Source organism: Amblyomma mixtum, chromosome 1, assembly GCF_055824585.1.
Source record: "Amblyomma mixtum isolate Tamu chromosome 1, ASM5582458v1, whole genome shotgun sequence".
Taxonomy (NCBI): Eukaryota; Metazoa; Arthropoda; class Arachnida; order Ixodida; family Ixodidae; genus Amblyomma; species Amblyomma mixtum.
Genome location: NC_143012.1, coordinates 198,998,412 through 199,025,772, shown reverse-complemented (window position 1 = coordinate 199,025,772; position 27,361 = coordinate 198,998,412). Strand labels below are relative to the sequence as shown.

The window sequence follows — 27,361 nt, the reverse complement described above, 5'->3', positions numbered from 1 at the left end:
AAAGATCTTGGTGTGCTTTATTCAATCTCTAGTAAGGCACGGGATTTCCGTTCTTCTGTCTGGCTGTGTTTAAACTTTAATTTCGCTTTTGTGTGCAGAGAGAAAACTTGCGCAATGCTGTTTGGATCACGCATTTCCAGATTTTCTATACCAATAGCTAAGGCTGTGAAGGGTTGTGTTCGGATCACCCGGATACATAGTGTGCCTACGCGAGCCAGTTAAGGAAAGAACGAATTGTGCAAGAAGCATTTAATTATTACTTTTTATTTACATGTGTTTTGCATCAGTCGAAGAAACAGCATGCTGGAGGCCTGCGGTAAATGTTGTCAAGGATACAGCAGGACGAGGCATCACACTCCCCTATGTTTGTCTTGAAAAAGCGTCCCAGAATGCCCACTTAAATCAGCTCATCGCATCATAAATCTGCTTTGTAGCAGAGTTCCTCACTGACAAGCGCAAAATGATAGCGAGGCCGTCTGGAAAAGCGCACCCATTAGTGCCTTCCTTCGGATCTACACCTTGTAATCAACCATCTGACGCATCGGTCACGTTATGTGATGGTAACATGACCCAACTTACCAATGTTCCATATAGCCAGCGATAAACCAAGGCATTTGTGAAATCAGCTATGTGCTATATTTTGAAATCATAGAATGGAGGTGCCTGTCGGAGGTAGTACTGTACTAGTAAAGATCCACAACATTCCGCAGAAAGAAATCGATTAGAGAAGAAGTGCAAACTGCGCAATAAATTTTAGTGGTAATTAACATGTGCTTCAGTGCAAGTTGTTTGTAAAGTAATGTTGAAGTATTTATGTCTGACACCTTCAATCATAAATATCTTACTACTGATTTCTTTGCCACAGTTCACCAATTCTGAGAAAAACAGGACAAGATTGTTTTCAGCTCTATTTACATCGAGATGCAAAAGCTACTGAACTAGCATGGTACTTACTCCTTTACGCAGAAGGTATTATTTTACAAGCATTTTATGCCCCAAAATCAGATAAAAAACAATGTTTTCAGGAAAAAAAGGCTACTAAATTGCAAAGATTTTACTTCAACTCCTCAATTCTAGCTATGTTAAAGGACGACAAATTGAGAAAGACTATAAAATATATGTGAATTAGCTTTATGTTGCGGTTTATAAGAAAACTGTTCATTAATATGCAACAAAATGCATCGGAAGGACAGAGCTCTCTGTCACTTCAAATAACCGTGAATGGTGTAGGTGCTGAAGGAAAGGTATAGACAGGATGTGACTAGACAAGTGGCATTCGAATTCCGTCATTTAATGATTGAGGTATCCTTTATTTTTAGCACGCCGTTCCTGTAATTTCTAAATGGTTCACTTTTTTCTGCTACTTTTTTGACAAGGAACACTGGTCTACATCTCCACCTGTACATACGCATAAAAAATGTATATAACTGGTTAGCAATAAGTCTCTTTTTCTACTTAATACTGACGGTGTGTGTCGAAGTATGTTTCTTTCAGATTAACCTAGAAATAAATTGCTGAGAAACGTTGTGTGGTACGTTTTGTCACTAGAGAGCAGCAGACGTACTGCATAGAGTTAAATATAACTTCTCACTGATCGTGACCAGCACTGCACTCATGGCAGCGCCTTCTGTAGAAACGAGCACACCTAATGTGACTTTTCATATTACTTCCTAGGTTGTCTTCAGAGGAACCGTCGGGCCCGCATCGACGCCTGCCTACATAGCGCTTGACGACATTGCCATCGGCCACCATGACCGGTGCGAAACGTTCCCACAAGAAGCCGAAGCTTTATCCGCAGGTCAGTGTAGCTCGCGATTCATAAGTTTCAAGGTATACAAGGTGCAATGCAGCAGCTCTTTTACACAACTAACTTTTAGGGGCCCGCGTGGTGGGTGTGTCTCCCGTAGTCATGCTCTTTATGAGATCGCCATCCCATGGCCCGTGACGTGTGGCTTTTGAGGACAACGCCACTTAGACGTTCGGTACCATGCGTTAGAAATGAGAACCACAAGGCTTAGCCAGAAGTCAAACTTCCCGAACTTAGCCGCAAAGGTCAGCGACGAATATAGAAAGGTTTCCTATTGCACGCGTTGAAGCCAAGCGAAAGCGTCTACGGTGAGAGAATATCCATGAGCGCGCTGACGAGGCTGTAGACCCACGAAGCTGCAGCGAGAAAGGGGACTACGTTAGGACCTGTCATGCGCTTGACCATTCATTCCTTCCAGCACGCTAATCTTTGCGTCCTTGGTCAACTAGAGTTTCTCAATTATACCGTGAATATCACTGGTAGGTGTAGGCGGAACCATATTATTCATCAGTAGCCGATTTGAGAGGCGGGTTTAAGCGCCTAGTAACGAACTTCTCGTGATCTTTGATTTTCAACCAGTAACGTTTTGAATTTAGCAATGACCAACAGCTGGAATGGGCAGGCAAACATTATTCGCTGTATTCTTTCCTTACTCCAAATCAGTACTTCAAAAGAGTGTTTGGGTTGTATTCTTGAAGCATTGATTTAATGCACACATCTATTCTTGGTCTCTACCTTGCAATATCCAAGCACTATCTGAACTCCAGCTTGCTAACATGCCTCGAAGCCTGCAATTGCTTTGAAATTTTGATCTCTCATAAAGCATATGTCGTCACACTATGCAAACACAAGCTAATGTTCAATAGCTTAAAAAGCTATTGTGCATTAGGGAGTTCCGTCAGAACAGCAATAATCTTTGGTGCCTTCGCTTCTATATACTCTACATGTGGTCAAGATTAGGATTTACATATTTTTCAAAAGTAGGCGCCGAGAGTTGCGGTAAATTCCGCAGCTGCGCATAAATTATGTGGCCACAAACTAAGCTGATAATCGTCGCTGTCAGACACATAGTTAATTAAAATCGATTAATGATTTTATGATTGGCTGCAGTAAGCGGGCGTGTTTATCGGATAATTAGAGGCACTTGTATTCCGACGCAATTTATTTTGGCACAATTCTCCTGCAGCTGTGTTCTCCGAGGTATTCGCTCCCAAAATTTCATCTCAATGCGCGTGATTGCGCATGCGAGGGCCTGAAGATTGGCGCGAAGCTCCTCCCAGCGTGACGCGGCGTTCCCTCTGCCAAAGTGGTAGAGGAACATGTGAAGCTGACAACTGTTTCCGTTTCTTCTTTGGCGATTGAAACCTACAAAACGCTGATCAGCTGTCACTGCCTTGCATGCGTAATTACGCGAAATCAGTGGAACTTTTGTGGGCAAATGTCTCGGTAGACGCAAGCTCTGAAAGAATTCTATCAAATGGAGTAGTCTAGAAATGCAACCGCCTCTATCAACAATAAAGCCCGCCGCAGTTCCTAAAAGCTTCAGTAATATATTTCACTTAATTAGAAGCCCGACGATGACAATTATCATTTCATTTTGGGATCACATGGCCACATAACTGGTGTGCAGAGCAGGATTTTACGTACCTCTCAGCGCCTATTTTTAAGAAATCTGTCAAACTGAATTTTGATCGCCATGTATACCACGTAAAAATAAATAAATGCGCTCACTGAGATGTTATATCAAAGCACTAAAATGTCAGTTAGCCGCCGAATTCAGCCACGCCACAATGTATTCAGCACTTGACTTTGGTACAGGCCCTACTTTTTACATGCTGCATCATTGGCGCGGTACTTTTATGCTAAGCTATTTCGTAATACACTGGAACGGAAGGCCCATTTTTTTTTTACTTCGGTCACGGCTTCCTATTGATTGCGTTGTTTCTGATTACTATGAGTTGTCTCTTTCTCGACCAGTGATGTCCTGCTTAATGCAAAATAGATTACGTGCTATGCATGAACAGGGAACTCTCATAGTATTGTCTAGCAAGCCCAGCGTTTACCAACAGCATCATATTAAGGGATCATGTAGCAAATAACAAAATAAGCTTAAGAAAGTCTTCTTTATTCCCTTAATTAAGCTGCATTATCGGCTGTGCCTATCCCCGGCGTTGATACTGCACGTTTTGTTTCTTCATTTTTTTCTTGTCACTACGGGCTTTATTTCTTCACTCTTGAAGGCATTTGAAGAGATATCCAAGTACTAAGTATATTCTTATCTTTCATTCACTAATAAAGCAAGGGAAAGTCGCAAAAAACGGTGCAGGAAGACAAGAAGCGACAGACAAAGCGCCGTTTTCCTTGCTATAATCATGAACCAACTGAGCCAACAATCTTCCGTTTTTGTTGTCTGTTCTGTTGTGAAAATTATGATTTAGGACAATGCTGCTGCTCGCCTTCTATTTTCGTGAGGATAGCTCGCTTTAAATATGCGTTTATTGGCTTCACTAGTGCAAGCGGCTACTATAATTTGGGGAGAAAGGAAACAAGGGCGTTCAATGGCAAACTTTTAAAAACTGAAACGGCCTGAAGCTATGACAGCCACCCTTCAAACTTACTACGCAGAGTACTCGCCGACTGTTTTAAATTTCGTTGCTTCGACCATTTCTCGCTGTAATGTATAGCCTCAGGTGGCGCTGAAGTTATGAACGCGCTCATTTTGTCAATTGTTTTTTCCTCCTTTCTGCAGTGGACCTCCTGAGCTGCAGTTTTCGAAGCTCCGACCTCTGTCACTGGATGTCCTTGGGCCTCCCGTCTAGCCAATGGATATTTGGAACACCTTACGTTACCGCGCTCGGTCCAATGTCGCCGCCCAAGAATGGAGGAGGTATATTTCCTTGCAAATGTGCCCCTCTGCTTTCTGTGCCACGTATTGTCAACGCAAAAGAACGAATTTCAAAGGACGCTACATGTTTACGGTACCTTTACTCGCCGCTTCGGCTTCAGAATTTTTCCGGAATAAGAAACTGTCATGGAACGCTGCAGGTCATCGCGGCAAGCTATTGCGCTGTAAAGGCAAATGTCCCAGAGTCTGCTCAGTATGAAGTGAATTGCATTTTATGCTGCACCCTCTTTTCGCTCTAGCATACAAGTGGTAGCTTGTAGTTGGGCTAGATTATCGCCATCATCATGAGCTGATCTTCTTAAATTAAAAATATTGCCTGCCCCTTCCGACGCCTCGCTGCATTTTGTTAAGTCCTGCTGTCTTCCAAGATTGCGAAACAGTATGAGCAGTACTTTAGTGCTCTGCATATTAGTTGTTAGGCCCACCGCTGTGTTTTGCCTGTATAGGCCCTCGATCACGTTTTGCAATTCGTTCCGAGAGTTACTTAGCAAGGGAATGTCAACAGCGATTCGCATATTCGTAAGGTATTTTCCGGTAAGGTAGGTTCCGCCCCTCTTCTATATCCAATTCTTGAAAAAAAGTTTACAAGTTAGAAAATTGTGAGATACTTGCTTCTGATGTGTAGCAAAATCTTTATTTTTAAGGCGAAAGCCTTTAATGGCTCATGCTCGCGGTCGCGTCCGTCCGTGCGCTGGAATCGTATAAACTGCGACCTCTCCTACGCGCAGCGGCGCAACCTCCTCCCCTCCCCTGCAACTGGCGCGCCGGTGGGGGGGGGGGGGGCGCAGCTGTGCACAGCAACCGTGACTTCACACAGTAGCGGTAGAACGCGTGCGCGCGCTTCGGCGGTGGCAGCTGCACCGCCGTTCCTTTGCCAGACGTCTCGTTGCAGTCAAGTGAGTGAGGCGCGTGGCTCCGAAGTGGCCGAGGGAGTCCCTCGTTTAGTACAAGCACCTTTGGGTAATTCAAAGAGATATCGGCGAACACTGTGGCCATTCCACTGGGGCATCATGTACAACATGGTATGTGCAGTGGGTTGGCCACAAGGCTTTCGCCAAGCAAACATTAGAAATTCCAAATTGTGTTCGATAATTTTTTCAAGTGTTTCCATCGATCGGATTTGGTGGGTCTTCTGTGAGTCCGTAGCAATATACTTCCTCTTGGCTGTTACCTTATGCTTATTCATTATTTTCACAAATATAAGAGCTATATTCCATCTGTGGGCATAGAGACGCCAATGTCAAGGAGATGTCTCGTCTTTGAGATTGTCAATGTCCTGTGTGGCTACCCTGACCGGTAACTTCCATTGTGCAGTTCATAGTGTTATTTCTCAGACTATCACTTATTGCATGAATAACGAGGTCGCTGTCCACGATTGAAGTGGAATATTTATTCTTCAGCGAAATCCTAAAGCTTTGTACTTTTCTTCTTAACGATAGGTAGTTTAATGGAATGTTTCTCACTAGTTTCCTCAGTTCTTTCTGCAAGTCTATTCTAATTGCAGATCTTCTCATCCTTTGGTTAGCACACCCCACGTTGCCGAGAAACTCTGCATCCTGCATTATGCTGGGCTGCGCGCACAATGAAGTCTATTTCGTTTTTAGACTCGCAATTTGGATTCCTCAACGTCAACCTCCAGTTCACAAATTTACGGAAGAACACAGTCATGAGCTGCAAATCATTCCGTTCTGCGAACTCTGCTAATAAATCCCTTTGCTATTCCTACAACGCATGTCATAGTCACCCCACTACCCGGCCTCCTGCGTCTTTCCTGTCTGCCTTGGCACTAAACTTGCACATCAGTGCAGAGTTTTACTGTACTCATTGCACACTCCACGCCTTTATAAAGGCTTTCGACAATCTGGTCCTCATGACTGGATGCAGGCGCGTAGGCGTGTGCCACCTTCAATCTGTACCCTTTATTAGGCTTAATTACGCTAGCAGTAGCCGCCTCATTGATTCTATAAGCCTCTTGCATGTAGCAGCTGTCTCTTTATTAAACACGATTCCCACACTCAGATCTTGTCGGACCACTAACCCATATAGCGTAGTACGGGCCCACCCTTTTGTACTCTTTACGCTTCATCTCTTCTCGTATATTCACTAAGCCCTATCACATCGCATTTATTACACGCTAGTTCCGCAAACAGCACTGGTAGGCTAGCCTCACTAGGTAAAGTTCTAGCGTTAAACGTTGCCAGGTTCACTTTCCAATGTTGGTCTCTCCGGACCCCATTGCTGCGCAGCAGGTATGACTGGTGCTTTGTTGAGTTGCTCCGCAGCTGCTGGGGGGCCGAAGATCGAAGGTAGTTGGTATATTCATGCTGGAGGTTGTTGCCAACTACAAAACCAGGGTGGACAACTCTTCTTCTTTTGACAGGGTGCGCTGTTCGCTTTGGTGGCTTTGGTAGTTTCAGGCAGCACCCAATGCATGCTTTTTTGATTCCATGGACACTCCAATTTCGTTTTGATCTAGTGGAGAACACCGGCGGGACCGGGATTTGAACCGTGATCCTCTTGCACGTGGGAGGGATGGTCTACCCTACGCTTACTACGCCACAAGTCTCTGTTTGCCTAGTGTCGCTTGGCAATTTCTTAACCAAGTGCGGTCTTCTCCATAGAAATAGGCGCTATGAGTATTGCAGGACAGCAGGCGTCGTTTTCTAGTTGCTGCTCCGTAGGGTTGTTTAAAAACGCTTTCTGATCTTGCGACGGTCCCCTACAAGGACTGTGACTCGAATGGCAGTAAAGTCAGTCCTGTCTTTCTCTAGGAAAGCAATGCACAGAAGCGAACTGCGCAAAAAAAAATCTGCAAATATCTGTGTCTGGGCTGTAATGAGAATAATTTACTATTATCATGCAATTCCAATTGTCGTAATTAAACCTTATATATTCGCTAAAACACAAGTTTTGGATGTGAACTTTCGAATTTCTGAAAACGGCTAATATCTTGGGAAATCAGAGAAATTAATTCGGGTATGATAAAGTGAACTCCCAGAAAAGTAGAAAAGATGCCCACCCCTGCTTTACTGTTTTACATTTTACGGTTTCAATAAAAAATTTGCGACATGATGTAGTTCTATTTTTAAAGCACAGGCTCAAGCACGGTGTGAAACACCGCATAACGACTGAATAATTTCGCACTAGATAAGCGAACGTTAACGTGTGCAATCTCACTTTTTATTTAACAAACTGTTTCCTGGAGACAAAATATTGAAGGCATATGAAGTGAGTTAAAATACGTTAATCAATGGTTGTTTCTAGTGACGGCAAACATGGATTAGTTCAATTGGGAACATAGATTTAGAGCTGTTGCTTGTTTTTCGTTCCACATTTGAAGCGGGACCACATGATAAGACTAACATTAGCTTCCTGTATGAACCCATCCCCTCAGAAAATTTCTTCTCTGACAGGTTACTAAAAGAATACGTTACTCCCTTGGAGCAGTAGGCAGAACTCGTCAAGCACACCCGAGAGCAGTGATTGTTGTTTCGCATATAAACGGAAGGCTGTCAATTCGTTCGAGTGGACAGTTCTTGTTTTGCGTAGGACACGCTATGGCCGGCAGCCTCAAGTAGCCCACGATATAAAACCCTAGGAAATGCTTCCTCATACTCAACTCGCAATATGCCGACACGTGGAACATGATTCTGCGTGCATTAACATTCCATTTTTTGAACAGGATGGGGAGGGGCTGCGTTAGTAAACGGGGCCGCGCCTTTGCACTGAAGTATGATCTCACCTTGGTTCAGGTGGCGTGGCGTACTTGGTTGGACTGAGGCTATCGCTCGCCCGAGGCACCGTGTATCTGAAGTCTCACATCGTCGGGCCGCAGGACGAACCCTCGTGCTTTTCTGTCTGGTACCACATGTTCGGTGGCCGAGGCGCCACACTGTCTCTGAGCGTCTTAAAGCCAGACACAGTGAATGGAAATGCGTGGCGCCCTTCGCTGGTGTTTCGCCAGAGAGACCGTACCACGGCGGATCGATGGTACAACGTGCGCAGGACAGTGAGCCTCGACGGTGTGCACAACAAGGTATTCATGCATTGATTTTATGTGAGGTCGAATGCCCTGTAGGCAATATTATTTTCTCATTTGAGCCGCACACAAAGGTTGCTGTTAAATTTTTTGGGTTTTGCGTTGAAACAGCGGTAGGTTAATGAACTTTACAGTTAGCTGTGCAATACTTAAGCCACCAGGAACGCCATAGTTTTAAGTGACTATTGCTACCATGTCTTCCTTTAGAGGCAGTCATCAAGAATAAACGGATAATGCGCTTATCGGTGTGCCCTGCACCCCATTACTAACGACCCCTTGTTAGTAAACTGCTTAAGGGCTCATTTTGTTAAATTTTCAGTTTAAGAAAGAAACCGGAAACCCACCTTAACACCTCTTAAACTGCTTTTATGTCTCGTTTAGCAAACATATTTCTCGTATTTACCAACCTATTTCACGTTCAGGGCGTCCAAATAATATAAGCATATAAATTTTTCAGCCTTACTTTCACGCATGCAAATCATGCCATGGCCAAAACACAAAGATACAACGTCTGATAAAGTTTTTAAACGTCTGGATATCTCCATAAAACATTTCGTACGGCCCAAAAGAGACAAAACTGACAATGTACAAAGCATTTGAGCGCCCATTTGCCATTTTGTCTCTGTGGTATGAACCCTCATAAATATTTTGGAATAAAAAAATTGCCCATTCAATAGATAACAGTGCGGTGCGTTTTGCATTGTTACGGTCGAGATATTTTTTTTTAAATTAGCTAGCTTCTGATCAGACAACAATTTCATCGCACTGCAGCAGAGCACGCATTTTTTATGCACACATTGCTTATTGCACAACTCCTTGAGTCCATAATAGTTTCCACAGCTCTGACCAGCTTTTCTGGACATATCTAAATCCCTTACCTGTAACATCTTAATTGCCCCTGTTTCATATAGAAGTGCCGCTTGATTGCTGTGGTATTTGAACTTTGTAATTCGCTGCTTAGACACCCTACAAAATAAGACAATGGTTTTTGCAACTTAATGCATAAGTAAACGAAGCCTGTTCAAAATTTTGCTTTTTATAAAGATGTTGCCGTTTTTACCGCAGTCACTAGCGTAAGTTGATCTCGACAAAAAATAAATGTAGGCAGGGAGTGAAATTTCTTAGACAAGAAATATTTGTTGAAGGCCGTAGTGCACTCAGTAAAAGAATGAAAAAAGCAGCGCTTGTTTCCTCCAATGTTCTGCAGAATATTTGTGTAAAGCAGTTAGGTAGGTTCGGAAGCTGCAGCGCACTCTGGGCAGCAGACAGGGTTCGATCCCACAGGCTGTCATGTTATTTTAAGAGGTAACCAAAAATAACTGTTGTGTCCCCACGCTCTTTTGTTCTCCGTGCAGCTTATCTTCTTTCTGTCAAACGCGCCATCTCTACGAGGATCAGCGCTTGTGGCGCTCGGACCACTGAAGCTGACGCCCGGCGCATGCGACGTCATGACGGACGGGGAAGGTGAGCCTCGTAGTGCCTTTCCTGTCCCAATTAAAGTCGAGCTATCATAGTCTCGAAAACTCTTTTAGACGAAGGTGAACGAGGACAGTTTTCATAATTATGCCAGTATTTGGGACTCTTACGGGCTGTAGTAGTCGTGAGAGCATAGGACATGCGTGAAATATTGCCCCTCGGAATCTGACTCCGCACGAGCGTACTTAAGAATATAGATGCTCGAGTGGAGACTAAACTCGAGAAACATGAGCATTATCGGAGCCGAGCAATTATCAAGAAATTGCAAGGAGCATTGAACAGCATCCAAACTTTGGGAATTTTAGAAAAAAGCTCTAGTGAAGTGGTCGCGAACATCTCACTAACCAAGCTCCAAAAGTTCTTAACATTCGTCCCCACCGATTTTCCTGTTATTTCTCAATCTACATTTTTTATGTTCTTCAAAGTCGCCATTCCAAAAGCCCACGTGAGTTGATCTTCTGTTTTTGCCACGCTTTTGAGTTTACATATTTCGCCGCACTACGTCGTCACTGATCTGCCGTTCACTTGTGCGCAAATGTAGTACCTCCCAGAACTTGTCCCAGGTTCTTTGATCATGGCAGTTAAGAAAGTCGCTTGATCCAAGTATAACACTGCCATACGCGGCAAACTTCGACATCAGCTGACTGCCAGGTCACTTAAGGGATCGACACTACAGGACAATGCTGCTGAAATTTCGGCTGCAATCAAGAACGAAAACTTGCACTGCACGACAAGTACCTGTCTGTCTGATACACAGTTAGGGACGGCGCCAGGTCCTTTCCAGCACTAATCGGTGGTCATACGAATATTTTGTTCCACAGTTTCATGACAGGTAACAACCGATTCTGAGGGTTCATAAAGGAAATGCACACAGATAACTAAATGAGTGCTGCCTATTGATCCTTTTCCAGTCTCCGTGTCCTATTTCCGCTCTATGCTTCGAAATGGTGCATTTCTAACATTTTTGACGGAACCATTGTTCTATAAATTACATTCCAGCATTCTGCAGCGCCAAACGCTGCAATAAACTATGGGTTAATTATCTGTAAGGCGGCGTCAATGCAGGCATGGCCAGCATCCTTAAGCCACCCTAGGGAGCAGAATCCCCACTTGAGGCACTGCCAATAATTCTGACTGTATTAACAAGCTCTGAGGTCTCTTTACCAGTTGTGACGTTCATTGCCAGCAGACAAGCTCACGTAATATTGGAGACCACACCCGCTAGATGAACTTCATCACTTAGGAACTTGTCGCCTACCCATTACAGTGGCGACTAACATTAGCTCGAGATACGCAAGCATATTTCGCGGTTAGCAGTAGAAAATGCGAGCAATCCCAACGCTTCTTCGGCACCGCCTGCGCTGAAGTGTACTCATGTTCTGCACAATTTCAAACGATGGGCATTAATATACCAAGTGGACTGGTGTGGTCAGTGCGCAACTTTAATTGCGTGCTATTATTCCTTCGCTTCCTTAAAGCAGTAACTTGATCATTCAGCTGATTTTATTTTTATTCGAATACGCAGGGCACTACAGAGTCTTATATGATCACAAGTTTAAAACTGACTCTGCAAGAAATAGCGGTGTCAAATTATTTACACGAAGTTATCACCTCAACTTGTCTCAGATGTAGATTGTTCTGTCGTCCACAGGGTACTGCGACTTCGAGTTCGACACATGCAGCTGGATTGCAGCGAAAGGCTGGCGGCAACAAAAAAAAGGAAAGGCCTCTGCGCCCATAGAAGGGCTGTCGGGACCAGTGAATTCTGGTGAGCATAAGTTCTCCACTTGTTTTTCATTGTTCAGAACACGACAGCTGTTCGGGAATGCGAATGCAATGTGCGGAAAGCCTGCAGTCCTTGTTTAGGATTTGATATTACATTCGCTGGATCTTAGACATGCACCGAGGAGCCACAACTGAATATCATTACAGAAAGACGGGTTGCAATATCTAACCACTATTATTCTAATTTTATTTTCTAAGTAAGGGAATGGCAATCCTGTATTCTTTGCCTCGTATTTTTTAAAATGCGAGTGCCCATATAGCCAAGGAGAAGGCTGAGTCTGGCTGGTTTGTTCATGTTGAATAGTACGACTGAACAGCGCTGGAGGACGGGACAGAAGAAGAAGAAGAAGAAGAAGGAGAAGAAGAAGAAGAAGGAGCATGTGTCTGTGTGAAGCGCATGTTTCTGTCTCTTCTTCTTCCGTCCCGTCCGTCAGCGCTGTTTAGTCGGCCCATATAGCGCTCGTCCTTTTGGTGCCTTGTCCATCGTATTTTCTTGCGCTATTATCTCACTTAACTTTTAACCAACTTTCTGCTATGACCGCCGTGTGGCTTAGTGGTTATGGCGCTCGGCTGCTGAGCCGATAGACGCGGGTTCGATCACAGTCGCGGCGGTCGAATTTCGATAGAGGCAAAATTCTAGAGGCCTGTGTACTGCGATGTCAGTGCACGTTAAAGAGCCCCAGGTGGTCGAAATTTCCTGAGCCCTTCACTGCGGCGTCCCTCATAGCCTGAGTTGCTTTGGGACGTTAGAAACCAAACCAAACCAGGTCTGGTGATGTCACTTTACTCCAGAAATTGAACATTATCTGGTCTGGTGGCGGCAGTGCTCATCCGGTGACTTCACATCTCTCCCGTTAATGAAATTCTTCCGGTCTGGTTACGCCACGGGTGACGTCGCGTCCTGCCATTAAATCAGCAAATTTTGTTGCAGACGACGCCTGTTTGACCTCGGAAGAAATTTATAATGCTATCGTTTTTTAAATAAAAGCTATGGCCATGGCAGGAAAGTCTATATCGTAAGGCAAGGGCACTCGCTTCCTTCCAATTGTCTGTAGTCCCCATCCAGCTCGTCGCGGTGTAGTTTTTTAAGCATGAAATGCTTTTAGCCCCCATTGTCGGCAGTGTGGTGACGTCACGCCGAGACCGAGAGCCGTCATCCGGGCTCTGAAACGAGAACATTCGGGCACCGTACGAGACTTGACGAGATTTGATGAGACTCTCTAAGCCCTCCTACGCGACCGGCATGCAAGCGCCGGTTGGTCTCCAAAGGAGTCACAAAAAATAACTGCTGCCAGTGCCTTCTCAATGTTTATCAAGATATCAGTCGATCTGTGCGTTTGATAATGCACGGAATTATAATTTCCGATTTGTAATAACTCGTGCAAAAAGCACATAAATTCCACGATACACTTCGTTGTCATACGTGATCTCTTAGGGGCTTCGCGCATCGAAGCAAAGCCGCACAGGGGCCCGGGGGAGAAGCGCTGCGTTCAAAGGGCAAGGCATCGCGCCGAACGGGTGGTGGCGTTCCTCCCTTCCTTTACGGTGCGGTTCGGGTGTTCACCGAGATGGCAGAGAATTACTGCGCCATTTCCTTTCCTCAAAAAACCTTGCGTTCAAATGGCAAGGCATTGTGCTGAACGGGTGGTGGCGTTCCTCCCTTCCTGTAGGGTGCGGTTCGGGTGTCCACCGAGATGACATTAGGCCCGTAAACATTTCATGCTTACTCTACTCTCGGTTACGGGAGAGGCAGAGATTTTTTAAAACTGTAAATGTGTTTTTCACAAAGAATTTGTGCATCGGGTAAAGGTTCAGCTTCGCCGCTTTTTGTAGACCAAATATGAACCCAAACTACGGCGTATGATAGCTAAGGGCATCCTTTTTAAAGTGGTGCTTGTTGCCTGGGGACATAGAGAGGAAATGGTTAAAGCAAAAAAAGAGTGAGATGCTTGCATGAAAGAAAAACAGTTTGCAAATGTAATGAAATTTAGGGGAGTCAGATGATGCAGTCCCTGCGTTCAATACAGAAGCAGCACAGAGAACAGCACAGAAGGCTGAACTGTCCGGCGAGGGACCCTTTGCGGCCTGGTGTAGTATTCTCGTCAGCTTAAAACCTGGACCGACCGGGAATGTATGGCTAGAGCACATGAAGGAAATTTCTTTTTTGTTGCTTTTTCAGTTTACGTCGTGACAGCCACCAAACAGTCTACTTCACGTACTGGCGCTGAGTTGACGAGCCCTGAGTGGCAGGGCCAAAGTGAGCCAAGGTGCCTTGAGTTCTGGTACCGAACAACAGGAAAGGCTGGTTCTCAGCTGCAGGTGAGCGTAGCTATGTGGCAAAATGAACACGCTCCCGCTTTTGTTTCTTCAGTATTTTATTGTGACGCCTAAGGTCACCATGCACAAGAAACAAGAAGCATGGTAATCGCACTTCTGCAGGCAGAATAACTGAAACTTAAAGTGAGAAATCATTACATGTTTCCGCTGATTGTAATAGTATCCGTTTAAAACGTTAGAATACGTGAGAAATTAAGAAAATAGAGTGAAAAAAAAATTCTAAGTCACCCATTTATGCTCACTGCGTACGTCACGTTGCCTACGAAGCTTATGGATTTCTTGAATTTATCTTGTTATATTGTCGATGCGTGTCTACAAACCCGGTAGCACCATTGCAGGAAGGAGACCTTCGTCACTGCTGTTGCAAAGCCATCCATGCGATCCGGCAAAACTCTCCTCCTACGTTATATTCAGTTAACGCCGCTTTGAAAGCAGACGACTCCATACCCTCATCCTTCTGACCTGGCGCTGCTCAAACCAGAGTTTCTTACTATTACCTAGAGGGAAAGCTGGCGGCGCTGCACTTCAGCCACCATGGACGCTCAAAGCATCATGGGGCGGTGAGCTACTTGTTGCGGAACGGTCGTAGTTTTTCGGGAACACGGAGTGTCATTACTAAGATATTTCATTCCAAAAACGTTGTCCGTGTGTGCGCAGACGACTTTCGCGCGAACGCAGTGTGCAAAAGTCATAGTAGTGAAAACGCGACGACACACGACGCCAATAAAAGGTTTTACTCTTCCGAAATGCCATTAAAAAACGTCTTAAAGTATCTAAGCAACAAAATGTTTTTTAAACATATTTACTTTTAAAAGTGCGCCTGTTAATTACGCAATATTAGTTTTTTTAGTGTTCATCACTTGGCCAATAGGAAAGCTAGTCATCTCTTATTTTGGGCAAACTTTGCACTTAAATGCTTTTCTGCTCGTTTGTTGCAATCATTAGACAAGATATTGAATGTTAGGACATTCGTAGTTATCTAACCGCTTTATTTTTCTATTATTTTTTGGCCAAAAGTTGTAGTTCTGCAGTCGGTAGCTCACCGCCCCAAGATGCTTTGAGCGCCCATGGTGGCTGAAAGGGCCTCGAGGGGTCTCCATGCAAACTCCCATAGAGGGGTCGCCAGCTTTTCCTCTAGGTAATAGTAAGAAACTCTATGGCTCAAACAGAATGCTGAAGCACGTTACTTCCAGCGCACACTAGTACCGCCAATGGCTTTGGGGCCGCGGCGCCGCGAGAAGCAGACGACGCACGTCTCCGTCGTTGTAGCAGCACTGCGCATGTGATTAGAGAAGTGGGGCGAGGTTAAGTGATTAAAACCTTTCTCAACCGTAGTAGGTGCGCTGCGGTACCCAACGGCGTGAAACAGAGGAGCGAGTTAAGATCTGAGTCTTTTAACGAATTACACAAATAAGTATCTCAGTAAGGTATGCTGCCGGGCAAGTTTGTTCTGTACGTTTAACTTGTGAAGCAAGGCTCCTTATTTCACAATATAAACATGCAGAGCCACCTAGCCTGGCAAGATAAACAAGAATATGTAAAATACGTGATACCGAAAGGCGCACACTTGTAAACAATATTAGACTGCGATATAAATAACACATGTGTTATTCGGCTGAATAAAAGAAAACAAATTGTCTGAACAAATAGCATCGCGATCGCATAATAATATCCACTTTTGATCTGTTTGTTAAAAGTAAACAAATTGTTTTTCTTGCCGATATCATTAAGAATTTTTTCCAAACTAACCTTGTTGAAGGAAACAACATGTTTCGAAATGAATGATATGCTGAGGGCGTTGTCACCGTTCCAGGAACGACGAACTAACTTGGGCTTGGGCTAGAAAAGAAAATTCTCATGTAAACTTGAGATCTTTTCTTCTTGTCACTGTCCATTTTCTCTGTCTAGGTTGAAGTTCTGGTGAATGGGAAAAGTGAAGTTGTTTGGAAGAAGCCTTCCTACCTTGGGCCTGAATGGATGCTGGCACGAACACAAATAGTCAAAGAGAAAAACTTTCAAGTGAGTTCATTAACTCTTTTACTCTTTTAAAAACCATGCAGGAGTCTATGCCTGCACCCTGTCAAAAAGGAACAATATGGAACTTTAATGTTTTGAATAGTGTTACTCAAGATATGCCTCTGTGTGAGTCCCTTGTTTGTATACGTCTTTAACGCGGTGACATCACTAAGTTGTGGTGGTGATGATGGAACTAGCTACTTTAGCACGGTAGGCCGAACATGCTTAGTCTGCCCGTGCCTACTGCACGTGCAACAGTTCCCGCCGGGACAGCGAGTCGGGCATTATTCTCGCGCTCTGCAAAAGCACAATATTTTGGACCCCTGCATCACCCCTGCATTTTGGACCGCCGCGATCATTCCTTTAAAGTTAGACGTTTCACGTGCAGAACATTTATCTATGCGTATTCATTCTTACCACGCATAATATCTGACTGGAACACTCTGCCTTCACATATCGCAACTACCACTGATCCTGATAAATATTTTAAACTTATATCTTCAATAACTACTGCTTAACCCTTCGCATACATTGTTATTTTATTTGTTCATGGCTTCCTTTTTTGCAGGGTTTGTGACTAAAAAGATTCATTGTATTAGAGTTCTGTTTGTATAATTTTAATAATGCTGTAATCTTCGTTCTTTGCCGCGCTGCCATTCTTTTGATTCTTTTGCTTACTTATATGTCATGCAAAGTGTCTTATTTGTGCTTTTGATTGATTCTTTTGCTTACTTATTTCATCCAGTGTGTCTTATTTGTGCTTTTGTTGTTTGTTTTATATTTGTGGTTTTTCTTTTATTCTGTTCAATTGCCTGTGCCCTCCCCCCCCCCCCCCCCCCCCCCTATGTAATACCCTCTCGAGGCCCTTTAGGGGTATTCTGTATAAATAAATAAATAAACTTTGAGATCCCTGTAACAGCACTGAAGGCGAGATTAAGTATGCCGCCACAGGTTTCTCGCAGGTAAATGCGGCAACCAAAAGGTTCCAGGAAATACCGTCAGACCAGAGTACCTGTTAGAAAGAAGCCAAATTGCAGTTACTGACCCAATCTACTAATGAAAATGACGTTTCGCATTTCTTAAGGGTGGCTTGCTGACTTGTGGATCACGTCGCGCAGGATTCTAAGGTGTGCGCTGTTTGTTGGACAGCTGTCAACATCGAGCATAGACATCTTAAGTACACCGTGAGCGAAGATAGGAAGCAGGGGCTTAAAGAAGGTACCACCTTTGTCAAAAGTAACCAGGCTGCATGGTTTGATTCTAGGTTGTATAGTGGAGCCCTTGTGACTTTCCTGAAGATGGAAAGGTGTTGGAAGGTAAGGAAACTACTTGTCGCTACCTTTAACGACCATTTCAGCTTCAGGGAAGCTGTAAAGGCTTCGCTGTACGAGCTAGAAGCAAACCATGCAGCCTGGTTACTTTTGACAAAGACTGGACATCGATAGAGGCGCCGTAGGGGAGGGCTCCGAATATATTTCGACCACCTGCGGTTCTTTGTTGTGCACGGGCGTCCCACAGCACCAGAGCGTTTATCTGTGTTTTGCCTCCGTCGAAATGAAGCCGCTGTGCTCGGCACTATACTAAAGTTGCTTTCAGCAAGCCTATTCTAGCACTATTTTTCTGGTGTTACTGGTGCTTCGGTGAACGAATTTGCTTTTTATTTTCTCAGTAAAATGCTCGGCATGTAGCTGTCGATGTTCCTTTGCTCGAGCTCTCATCAACGACTGTACATTGTGAAAAAAACAATAAACTCCTAAAAACCCCATTTCACCTGTTGCAGCCAGATAATGTACACAACATTCCAGTATCCACACTACCTTTAGGCGGATGATCTGCTACTTGCGATAACTTACTTGCGATACTTGATAACTTGCGAAGAAATGCAGGTTTCCTGGAGTTGACCATGACATTTTCTCGCTTATCTCATAATCATCTGCTTCAAAACATTCACACTTAAGGATTTCTATGAAACGAATAGTTTGTCTACTGAATATTTTAAAAAAGAGGCTCGCAGTTCACTTCAGCTAATGTCTACTAATACGTTTACCAATTTAAATCGGGTCTTCCTAAAGATGCCTTCCATTAGTTTTGTTAATAATGGCTATGTCTTCAACCTTAAATCTAAATTAAGAGTCGGTTCGAATACTGTAGCTGTATATTGCTGGAAAGCATGAAGTAGTCTGGTCCTTAGTAAAAATCGCAGCTAGCGGCAAAATACGAGAGGTCTTTCTTTTACAAGGTTACTTTTTGATCCGCTCTCCGATTGCCTGCATTTTAAAGTGCTCTGTATTGGCCTCTTATTTGACGCCATCATGTTGTCTCGTTCCTTTTGATCTCAGGTGGTGCTTCGTGCGAAATTCGCGGACAACCCTGATCTTTCAGTGAGCCTGGACGACATCGTTTTACGGCCAGAGCCTTGCGCACATCCTCTTGAATGTGATTTCGTTGACGGCCTCTGCGGCTACGTGAACAAGTTCCAAGGAGATTTCCGCTGGCTCGTCGGATCAGGCCGACTTGAGGCACCTCGGATGCAGCCAAACTGGCCGAGAAGTCAGGGTATGAAAATCAATGTTCTTCTAAAGTGCAGTGCCACCTTTATTGAGGCGCTTCACTTTGCGCAAGCTGCACTGTAACTGGATAGCGCAGAGTCAGAAGAAGTACGATTCAGTAAGAGCAACAAGTGATAACGCAAAGGAATACCTTATTTGTAGTACTGCAGGCGAAATGTGCACCACTTCAAAATAACATGTACAGAGCATTTGCAAAGACAAGCAGTCAAATGGAGGGAAGATAATGCGTTCCTGCCGTGGGGAAACAAAGTAAACGCGACATTTTCGTCTCCAACAATCCTGACTGCGAGGGGGTGCGTAGGATATTTCCTTTGGTAACCGCAGTCGGTGGATTAAAACGACTAGCACTACACGCGAAAATGACACTAAATTTTTTATCGGTGGACGCATAGCCACAGTTTCATTGTTTACATTCATTCAGTGATATATTTCTGAAAAAAAATTAAATGCTCATTACTCCGCTGATTTCGACTAAGAAGTTACGTAGTGTGGAGACATGTCGAGCAGGAATGACGTCATACCCAAATACAGAATATCTGATTACGCCTACTCTATGTTAATGTGTAGGTAGCAAAATTCAACGATAGGCAGTGACAGCGTTACCTGTTTTTTGATTATGTACCAGGTCTCTCAGCGAAGCCAAGCAATTATTTTTAAAAGTAGGGTTTTTGAAGTCAAGAGAAGCTTTTGTGGATTATGAGTACCGGGTTCGCGGCGGCAAAAAAAGGCGAATTGTGTTAACTAGCAAAGTAAGTGACAAAATTATAACAGATAAATTTTTTATGTATTACCGATGCGCGCCTGACTGCAATCCGATACTTTTAGCCCACCATTAGTAAGAGCCAAGAGCCAACTAAGTTTTCAAAACTTCAAAATTGCGATTACGCTCTGCGCTGTGGCTCAGCGAAATTTGGTCATATCTCGCACCGTTCGTAGACCGCGCATCTGCGGTGAGCTCAAATCAACGACCATGAAATCGTGACTCTCAGTGACGATGTGCCACGTGACAGGCTGTGCCCCGCCCACGCTGGAGCAGTGAAGCGGCGAAGCACGGAAACCGTGGCGGGGCGGGCGGGACAGCAATTGTCACGTGGTACGTGGGGTGCCGAATTTTGTGACATGAAACTAAAATTAGATATCTATTGTCCTTGACACATTTCCGTTCGTCTAATTTTCTTTGTTGCAGCTTTTAGATGTCATTTTGATGCTTTCGAATTTCAGAACTCTTGCGACAGAACTGTACGAAGCAGAAAAAAATGAGAATACATCACTCTGTATTAGAACCAGAGACCTACTAGGCTTTTCGGTGCCTTGGAGCACTCGGCCATCGCAGCAGCCTCTCGCTGTCCTTGTTCTATTTGGTAGCCCCTCTAGCTACGCTTTGGAAGTCGTCAGTGCCGCGAATGTTAGCTATGGCCGGTGAAGCATGGGCGAGGGCTGCGGCATGTCAAAGAGATAAATCAAGCAGGAGTCGCCATGCATGCTTCCTGCCTAGCAGTGGTAAAAGGAAGCGGCTGCGTGCGGCGGCACGTAATGCATCAAAAGCAGCCAAGGAAACCGAACATAGCTGTCAAATAAGACAATATAAACTACCCGGAACATTTGGCCGCATAGCGCATGCCTCGGCCATTTTATCACTCAGTTGCCCAGATTCTACTGGCATAATACAGGAAGAAACTAGATCACCGAAGCCAAGCAAGCAAGGACTACATAACTACTAGTTCCGCCATATGAATCGTTCAAGCAGCACTGTTCCTAAGTGAATGAGCCTGCCCTGTTTTTTAATGAATCAGCATAATGAGCACTCGCTAAATCTAAAAGTCGCTGCCGTATGCGTTGGGATTTACCGTCGGTGATTATGGCTATGATAGTTCACCCCTCCATCAGCACTGCACCGTACTACGCAGTGCTGTTTTGTCGTCGCGCTCTTTTTTCCCTAAGTTCTTATTTAGTCGTGCTGTTTTTCGATGTGCTCTTTTGTCCGACGTGCTGTTTTGACGCGTGCTGTTTTCTTGCTCTGATGTTTTTTCTCCGTGCTGTTTTTTCCATGTGATGTTTTGTCGCTGTGCTGTTTTTTCCCTTTGCTGTTTTATCGATGTGCTCTTTTTATGCGCTCTTTTGCCACTGTGCTGTTTTGTCGTGTGGTATTCTTTCGTGTCCCCCATATATCATCCAAGCGCGAAAATAACTTCAAAAGGATTGTATTAATAGCTAGTTGGAGACACAGCATGCATATCGATTCCGTTTCCAATGATTGCATTTTTAAGCTAATAAGTAGCGCTCACACTGCTGCTGTACAATTGTTAGAAGCTCTGGAAGGATGAAAAGTTTCTCGATTAAAGCTCAAGAGCAAGCTGTCAGACACACCTGCGATCCCCATCGAATTGATTTTGATACAGAAAGTTCTGCAGCACCGCTAATATTCCGCTGTGACCGCTCAGAAGCTCGTCCTCAGAAGCTCGACACTGACAATCAGAAGCTCGTCCAATCTCCAAGAGTGCCAGTTCAAAGGAGTTTGCCAAAGGGTTTAGGCTCCTGAACATATGTCTCACGTGATTCTTCAAAGGAGCTATAGTTGCAATCTTTATGTGTGCGGTTGTCATGCTGCATCTCGGGCTCCCTTCATAAAGTTACGTGTCAGTGTTCTGATCATAATTACAGCAATAAGTACGACTATTACAGAGATTTACAGCGGCACACTATCTTGTAGAATACACCCCAAAATCTTAACGCTCAAAATAAAGGTTTTATCGGCACGTGTATTTTATGTTTGAGGAGAGGTCATCTGGTACATCATAATAAAATAACAATCTCTGCTGTTGAAACTTGTTACACTGGCTCAGGAAGATTAGGTTAAGGTGCTATATAACCAGAATTAAATGAATCGTTTGGTTCATTGATTCTATAGGCTACGGCGGGAATTATTTCTTTCTATTCCCATTAAAAAAGAAATAAACAAGAAGCTCACTGGGCACGGCATATTTTGCCCTTGTAAATCAACACCGGCATGATATAGTTTCTCTTCGGCAACTTTAACTTTATGCACGCAGAAAGGGAGCTATTAAAAGGAACTGAGCGTTTCCACCTACGTATTTGCGTTCAGAACGTTCAACTAATCTTCGATTCAGCTCTGTAGCATGTCACCCAATAACACCATTCTAATCCAAATACGCCTGCTCTGTGTACTGAATGCCAATTCAGCAGTTATACCTACCTGGTAAGTAGCTTAAGGACGCCAGACACGGCAGCGTGGCCTCAGTGCGTTCTTTTCTACCAGTTTTATGCTCTTCGCGGCAGTTGTACAGGACATTTTCACATAAGCTAGCTCTGCTACAGAATCATTTACCAGTTCCCCACTTCGCAAAATGCAGGTCGCCTATCTTCGTTCGCCTACCTGGACCTAACCACGGGAAGAGCAAGGAACGATGTCAGCAAAGAGTCCAAGAGCGTCAAGACGGTGGGGCTGTTGAGTCCGCTCTTCGATGTCACCGACGACAACACGGCCGTTTCATTTGACTATTTCAGGAGTGGGCCAGGTGAGCCAAAGCTTGTCTTGTTTCTTCCATGTGTTTACGACAATCGTTAACGGTGCCTAATCGGCGCCCTGTGTGGGGCTTCAGCGCTATGAAAGATGATGATAATGGTCGATTTTCATGGCGAAAGGGCATCTTTGACCAAACAGCTCCATGGCACAACGTAGTTTTCTAAGAGAAAAGCACAAGATGGTTGTCAAAGATTCTTTCCTAAGCCTTTCGCTCCAGATAACCCGAGCCCCAAGGCAGGGGAAAGCTTGTACCCTCTGCATTACCCGTGGGTACCCGGCAGCACTGGTTGTCGAAACCAGCATCTCCCGCATCTCCCGCATGTGAGCCGCTGTACAAGTATATTCTAAACCAATTTTGGTCAACAATACGCCTGGCCGATGGTCTGGTTGCTAATGTTTGGCACTTTGTGTGAATCCTTTCTGTCCTCAATTGGTGCGCTGTTCAAGTTAATCTTCGCCGCTTTCTTATGAGCATCACTCACTTCCAGTGGGAGTATGTGGCTATACCAGCATGTTAAGAAGCCTATTTATTGGATTCTGCACTGATTCACGTAATAAACTAGAAATAGTAAAATTTGTTTTCGGCTCAAACTTTACCCTATCCTGCTGCTGACATTTCCCCAGAAAAAAAAAATAAAACAAGAACCACACGAGTCGGCTGCTCCTATAACGAGTGCCACCATAGGAACACCACGCACAGCAACTATTGAAAATGGTAAAAAAAATTTACAATATGATGGGGCGTATATGACAGAAAGCCCATAATTTATAGGAGGCGTCGTCTCAAGCTTACATGCGCTTGTCAGAAACACGGATTTAAAAGAGGGAAAATACCTTTGCTCGCTTCTATATTTTCTTAAAAGAGCAATCACCAGCAATGTCTTTCAGTGTTGAAGCAAAGCATTAGCTATATCGGGCACGCCACAGTTGTGGATAAGCTTTTAATGAACTCCGGTTCAATGGGTCTTCCTAATGTGTGCTGAAACTTCAGTGCTGATTTGTTGAATTTTATGATGCTGACGTCGCTGAAGGGCGACAGCTGTAGGCAGAATCGAATCCTCGAACTTGCGTTTAGAAGTCCAGCGCCATAGCCACTGCTCCACTGCAGCTTGTCGTACTGCCGGACGTAGAAAATATTCAACATGAATCAAGAAGCAGAATCTAAGACACACGTGATAGGACAAAGAACCAGATGAACACAGCGCAGACAGCAATACACTCTGCCCAACTAATAGCGGGAGAGGCAGTTTACAAAGCAGAGAATATAAACGAATTTCGCGTTTTTCTACGTAGGATGGCTCGACGTGCTCTCCTTATTGGAGCATAGCAGAGACGTATTAGCTCATTTGTGCGCCGGATACCGGGTACCCTCTCCGCACGAGCAGTGGGAGGGCTGACGTCATTTGGTGCCAGTGCGCGTGCGTAGCTCTCGTCTAGTAATCCGGTATACGTCTACGCTAGGACATCTTTATTGTGCGAAATCTATATTACCACACAGACATAAACTACGTCGAAACACACGAACTCCGATCATGTTACCTAATTTGAAAACCACGTCTACCACGTGTTGGGCTAGTTAGATAACGGAGAAGTCAGCTTAAGAATCAGGAAACTCCCCTGTTGAAGATGACAGGGAAAGGCACTTGTCCTTTGATGGACTTAATCCAGACGATGAGGTTAGGAATGATAATGAAGCATAAGTGTGAAAATAATCCACTTTCCCACAGGCCACCCTGAAAACGTTTATCAAGACAATATATCTGATTATGAGGCTTTCGAGCAATCTCAACGCACATTGCCATGCAGCGGCTGAAGCCGCCATGTATGCTTAGGAGTAGAGAAATGTTTTCATGCACCACACTGGCATTGAGGTCAAGAAATCATGTCATAATAAGAACGTATACGCCGGCCAGCTCCTCTATGATGTATACAAAGCCCTGGTCAGTTCAGTGCTCGTTGAATGGATTCGGGAGAGTGGCTCTTTGAAAATGACACAGATAGCATTCTGCGACCGGCGTAACACGAAATCTTGTGGGAACCTGAGCTGTGTCTCGTAAATTGAGTGGTATCAGCAGGGCTGTGCCAGGATTCGAGTTCCAGGTCTGATTGTGCCGAAAGTTTTGACCTAAAAAAGCAATATTTTGTTAAGCGAAAATCGCGGTACGCACCCGTCCTTGTGGGATTAAATACTTACGCAATGCTGACTGAGCCGGGCTTACTAAACCCCAAAACTTTGGGACTCCGCTATAAAAACATTTTAAAACATCCAGACCCTAAGTCATGCGACCTGCGTAGACTTTTGAAACACTAAGAATTTTACATTCAGTGAATGAATTAAAAAAAAGCGACCTCGAAACATTTGCCCGATTTTAATCTAAATTCTTATTTTTTATATTATAGTCCCGACAAAACACTTCGCTCGTTTTACCTCCAAGGTATAAGATGAGGCGCTCTCCTGAGTAAGCAACACAATTGAGCGCGCCAACATATGTTGCACTAAAACGCACAATGCTGTCTCCGTCTTACTCAAAAAATTTTCCTCGAGTTATTTGTTTACGGTATAGTTCAGCTGTTGAAGCCCTCTAGTGAAAACCTTTATTTTCCATTACTTCACGTTTTTGTCGAGGGCATTGCCTTTATATCGGGACATGAAATAGCGCCAACATTTATCACTATCCACGTCCACCTTTCTACCGCCTGTTCTATGGAAACATGTGGTATGCAATGCACACTGAGTGCCCATTTGCTCAGACATATTTCATCAAAAAGTGCGCCAACTGGGAAAGACGAGGGCAGGATGGATTCTATATTGCCTGTGGCATCCATCCTGTCGTCGACTTTTTTACGTGGTGTTTTAAAGCTATATTGTTAGTTCCAATATTATAACATATTGTTTACTTTGGAGATATTTCTTTCGTAGACAAAACATTTTTCTTCATTCACTCATTCTTGAGCCACAGAGTGGCTTTCTCGAAATTATTAGCTTGTCTTTACAAGAGCAAGTAGATTATTTCTCCGGCTGCTGCAGTACATAAAATCAACAAAAACCTTCGGGCATCAACCGCTTCAGACATTTTCGCTAATTACAGTTCATTGTCGCCCGAGAGAAACACAAACCTCCACCTTTTCAAGGAAGCACATCTTTTTTATCGTGAAGTACGTGGCCACAGAGTACGTATAGATCAAATAAAAAAAATAAAATGATGTGCTTTGCTTCCATAAATTGCCTGTGGCCGCACTAAGAACTGAAATCGCGGCCAGCGTGTGGCAGATACCTCAAGAGGATGTTGGTATTCCTGTTACGGTTTCGCAGATATAACCTCGGCGAACCTATCCGTGTCCTGCTACGGAGATAGTGCAAAAGGCGTTGTGCAGCTGGCTCGCGAGTTGGACGAAGTGACGGACTGGGCGACGGTGAACGTGACGCTTAAGCGAGGCACCAACTGCCAGCTGGCGGTATGGGTGGCACGAGGCGACGGAGCAAAAGGAGCGATGGCCATCTCAGCAGTCCAAGTCACGACATCGAAGCCAGGTATTGGGATATTCACTCAGAGCTGTCAGCCTGGAAACAGGGAGCAGCAGCGATGCTACTGCTTACCAAGTAGCCCTAATGTGCCGAAGTAGAAATTCGGCGCTTAGATGTGATTCACGTGAATTATTTACAGCTGAATGCTTTGCGCGTTGCAGTGGCACCGACAAAGAGTTCAAACATAGCCCTACGTGTCTGCGAGTTTTTTTTTCACTGCAGTACAGCGTGAATGCTTTTTCACAATTGTCGACAAATTTCAAGCCTACTAAGCAGTACCTGTGGCCTTCCTTCCTGCAACAATCCACTGCTTGGAAGGTTTATGTTGTACACCAGGAGGTGCTGCGTTCTCGCTATACAACGCTATACGGTAGTGCGTGATTGGACACTGACGTTAAAAGAAACGTTTTCGCTTTTTTTTTTCGTAAATTCAGATTGTAACGTGCCTACCATTTAACACAAGAGGAAAAACAGAGAATTTTCGAAGCGGTTTTTCGAAGTCGGATAATACGCAAATAAAAAGAAACGAACGAATCTGATTTCATTAGCTGCGTCATTAGATGGTATAAACAAATCGTGAGTAACCATTTCGAAGAACCCACGTAGAGAGATGTGGAAGGAGAGCGGGATTGTTGATAACACAAAACAAAATAAACAAAGGTTGAGGGGGAATTGGAACGTTAGCTAGCCTACTGAGGCTCCTCCTCTGCTCTTGTTCACTTTGCTTTGTGACCTCAAGGATTAGTTACGAGCAGCGCAGCAGAACGCTTCTTTCCCCATTGCAGCGCCACGTTTGATTGCCTGTGCAAAAAGATCTTTTTGTGCCCTTTTAAATATGACACAGCAGCACCTATCCAGCCAATGTAGTGAAACAGTGGCTTTGCCATGTTTATGCGCTATATCTTTCGGACATGTATTCAGTCAGACATAAATCAGCCCTCTACCACCTTTTTACAGCTGTTTATTGTTCTCGCCTTAACTACTGCATAAAGGGATACTCAAAATGTGTCCCTTAATTTTCTGTTTTGCTCCACCGATGCTGTTGTCAAAACTCAATAGTTATGAGTAAAACACACATTTCTGTTGTTCATTGTTTATTTCACGCTACTCTGCTAGAATGAAAACCTGTCAAATCTGAAAACCTTGCAGAACAAGGTTTATCATCCTGCCACGCATATTGGGCTCCGCCTTCTGTGTGGATATTACAACCATCACCTAAGAGTACTCACAGATATATATTATTCACACCAGCCGATATCACTCTTTGGTACCTATTGTAAGCTCTGTTTAGATCATCCCTTTTCTTTTCACAGCGTATACTCAATTTTGTTTTAAGGAAAACTCTCGCTCTATGTC

At 44.2% G+C, this 27,361-nt stretch overlaps 1 protein-coding gene across 1 annotated transcript in view; it reads left to right on the top strand.

Moving 5' to 3' along the window:
* The window catches only part of LOC149370514 (MAM and LDL-receptor class A domain-containing protein 2-like), a 187,835-nt gene that overhangs the window by 60,161 nt on the left and 100,313 nt on the right, over positions 1–27,361 (top strand). The window contains exons 12-21 of the mRNA XM_089577899.1: positions 1,675–1,798; positions 4,557–4,694; positions 8,465–8,748; positions 10,107–10,215; positions 11,879–11,995; positions 14,192–14,331; positions 16,258–16,368; positions 18,705–18,921; positions 22,307–22,471; positions 25,793–26,011. Coding sequence (XP_089434025.1) covers positions 1,675–1,798; positions 4,557–4,694; positions 8,465–8,748; positions 10,107–10,215; positions 11,879–11,995; positions 14,192–14,331; positions 16,258–16,368; positions 18,705–18,921; positions 22,307–22,471; positions 25,793–26,011 — 1,624 coding nt within the window. The remainder of the gene's footprint in view (positions 1–1,674; positions 1,799–4,556; positions 4,695–8,464; positions 8,749–10,106; positions 10,216–11,878; positions 11,996–14,191; positions 14,332–16,257; positions 16,369–18,704; positions 18,922–22,306; positions 22,472–25,792; positions 26,012–27,361) is intronic.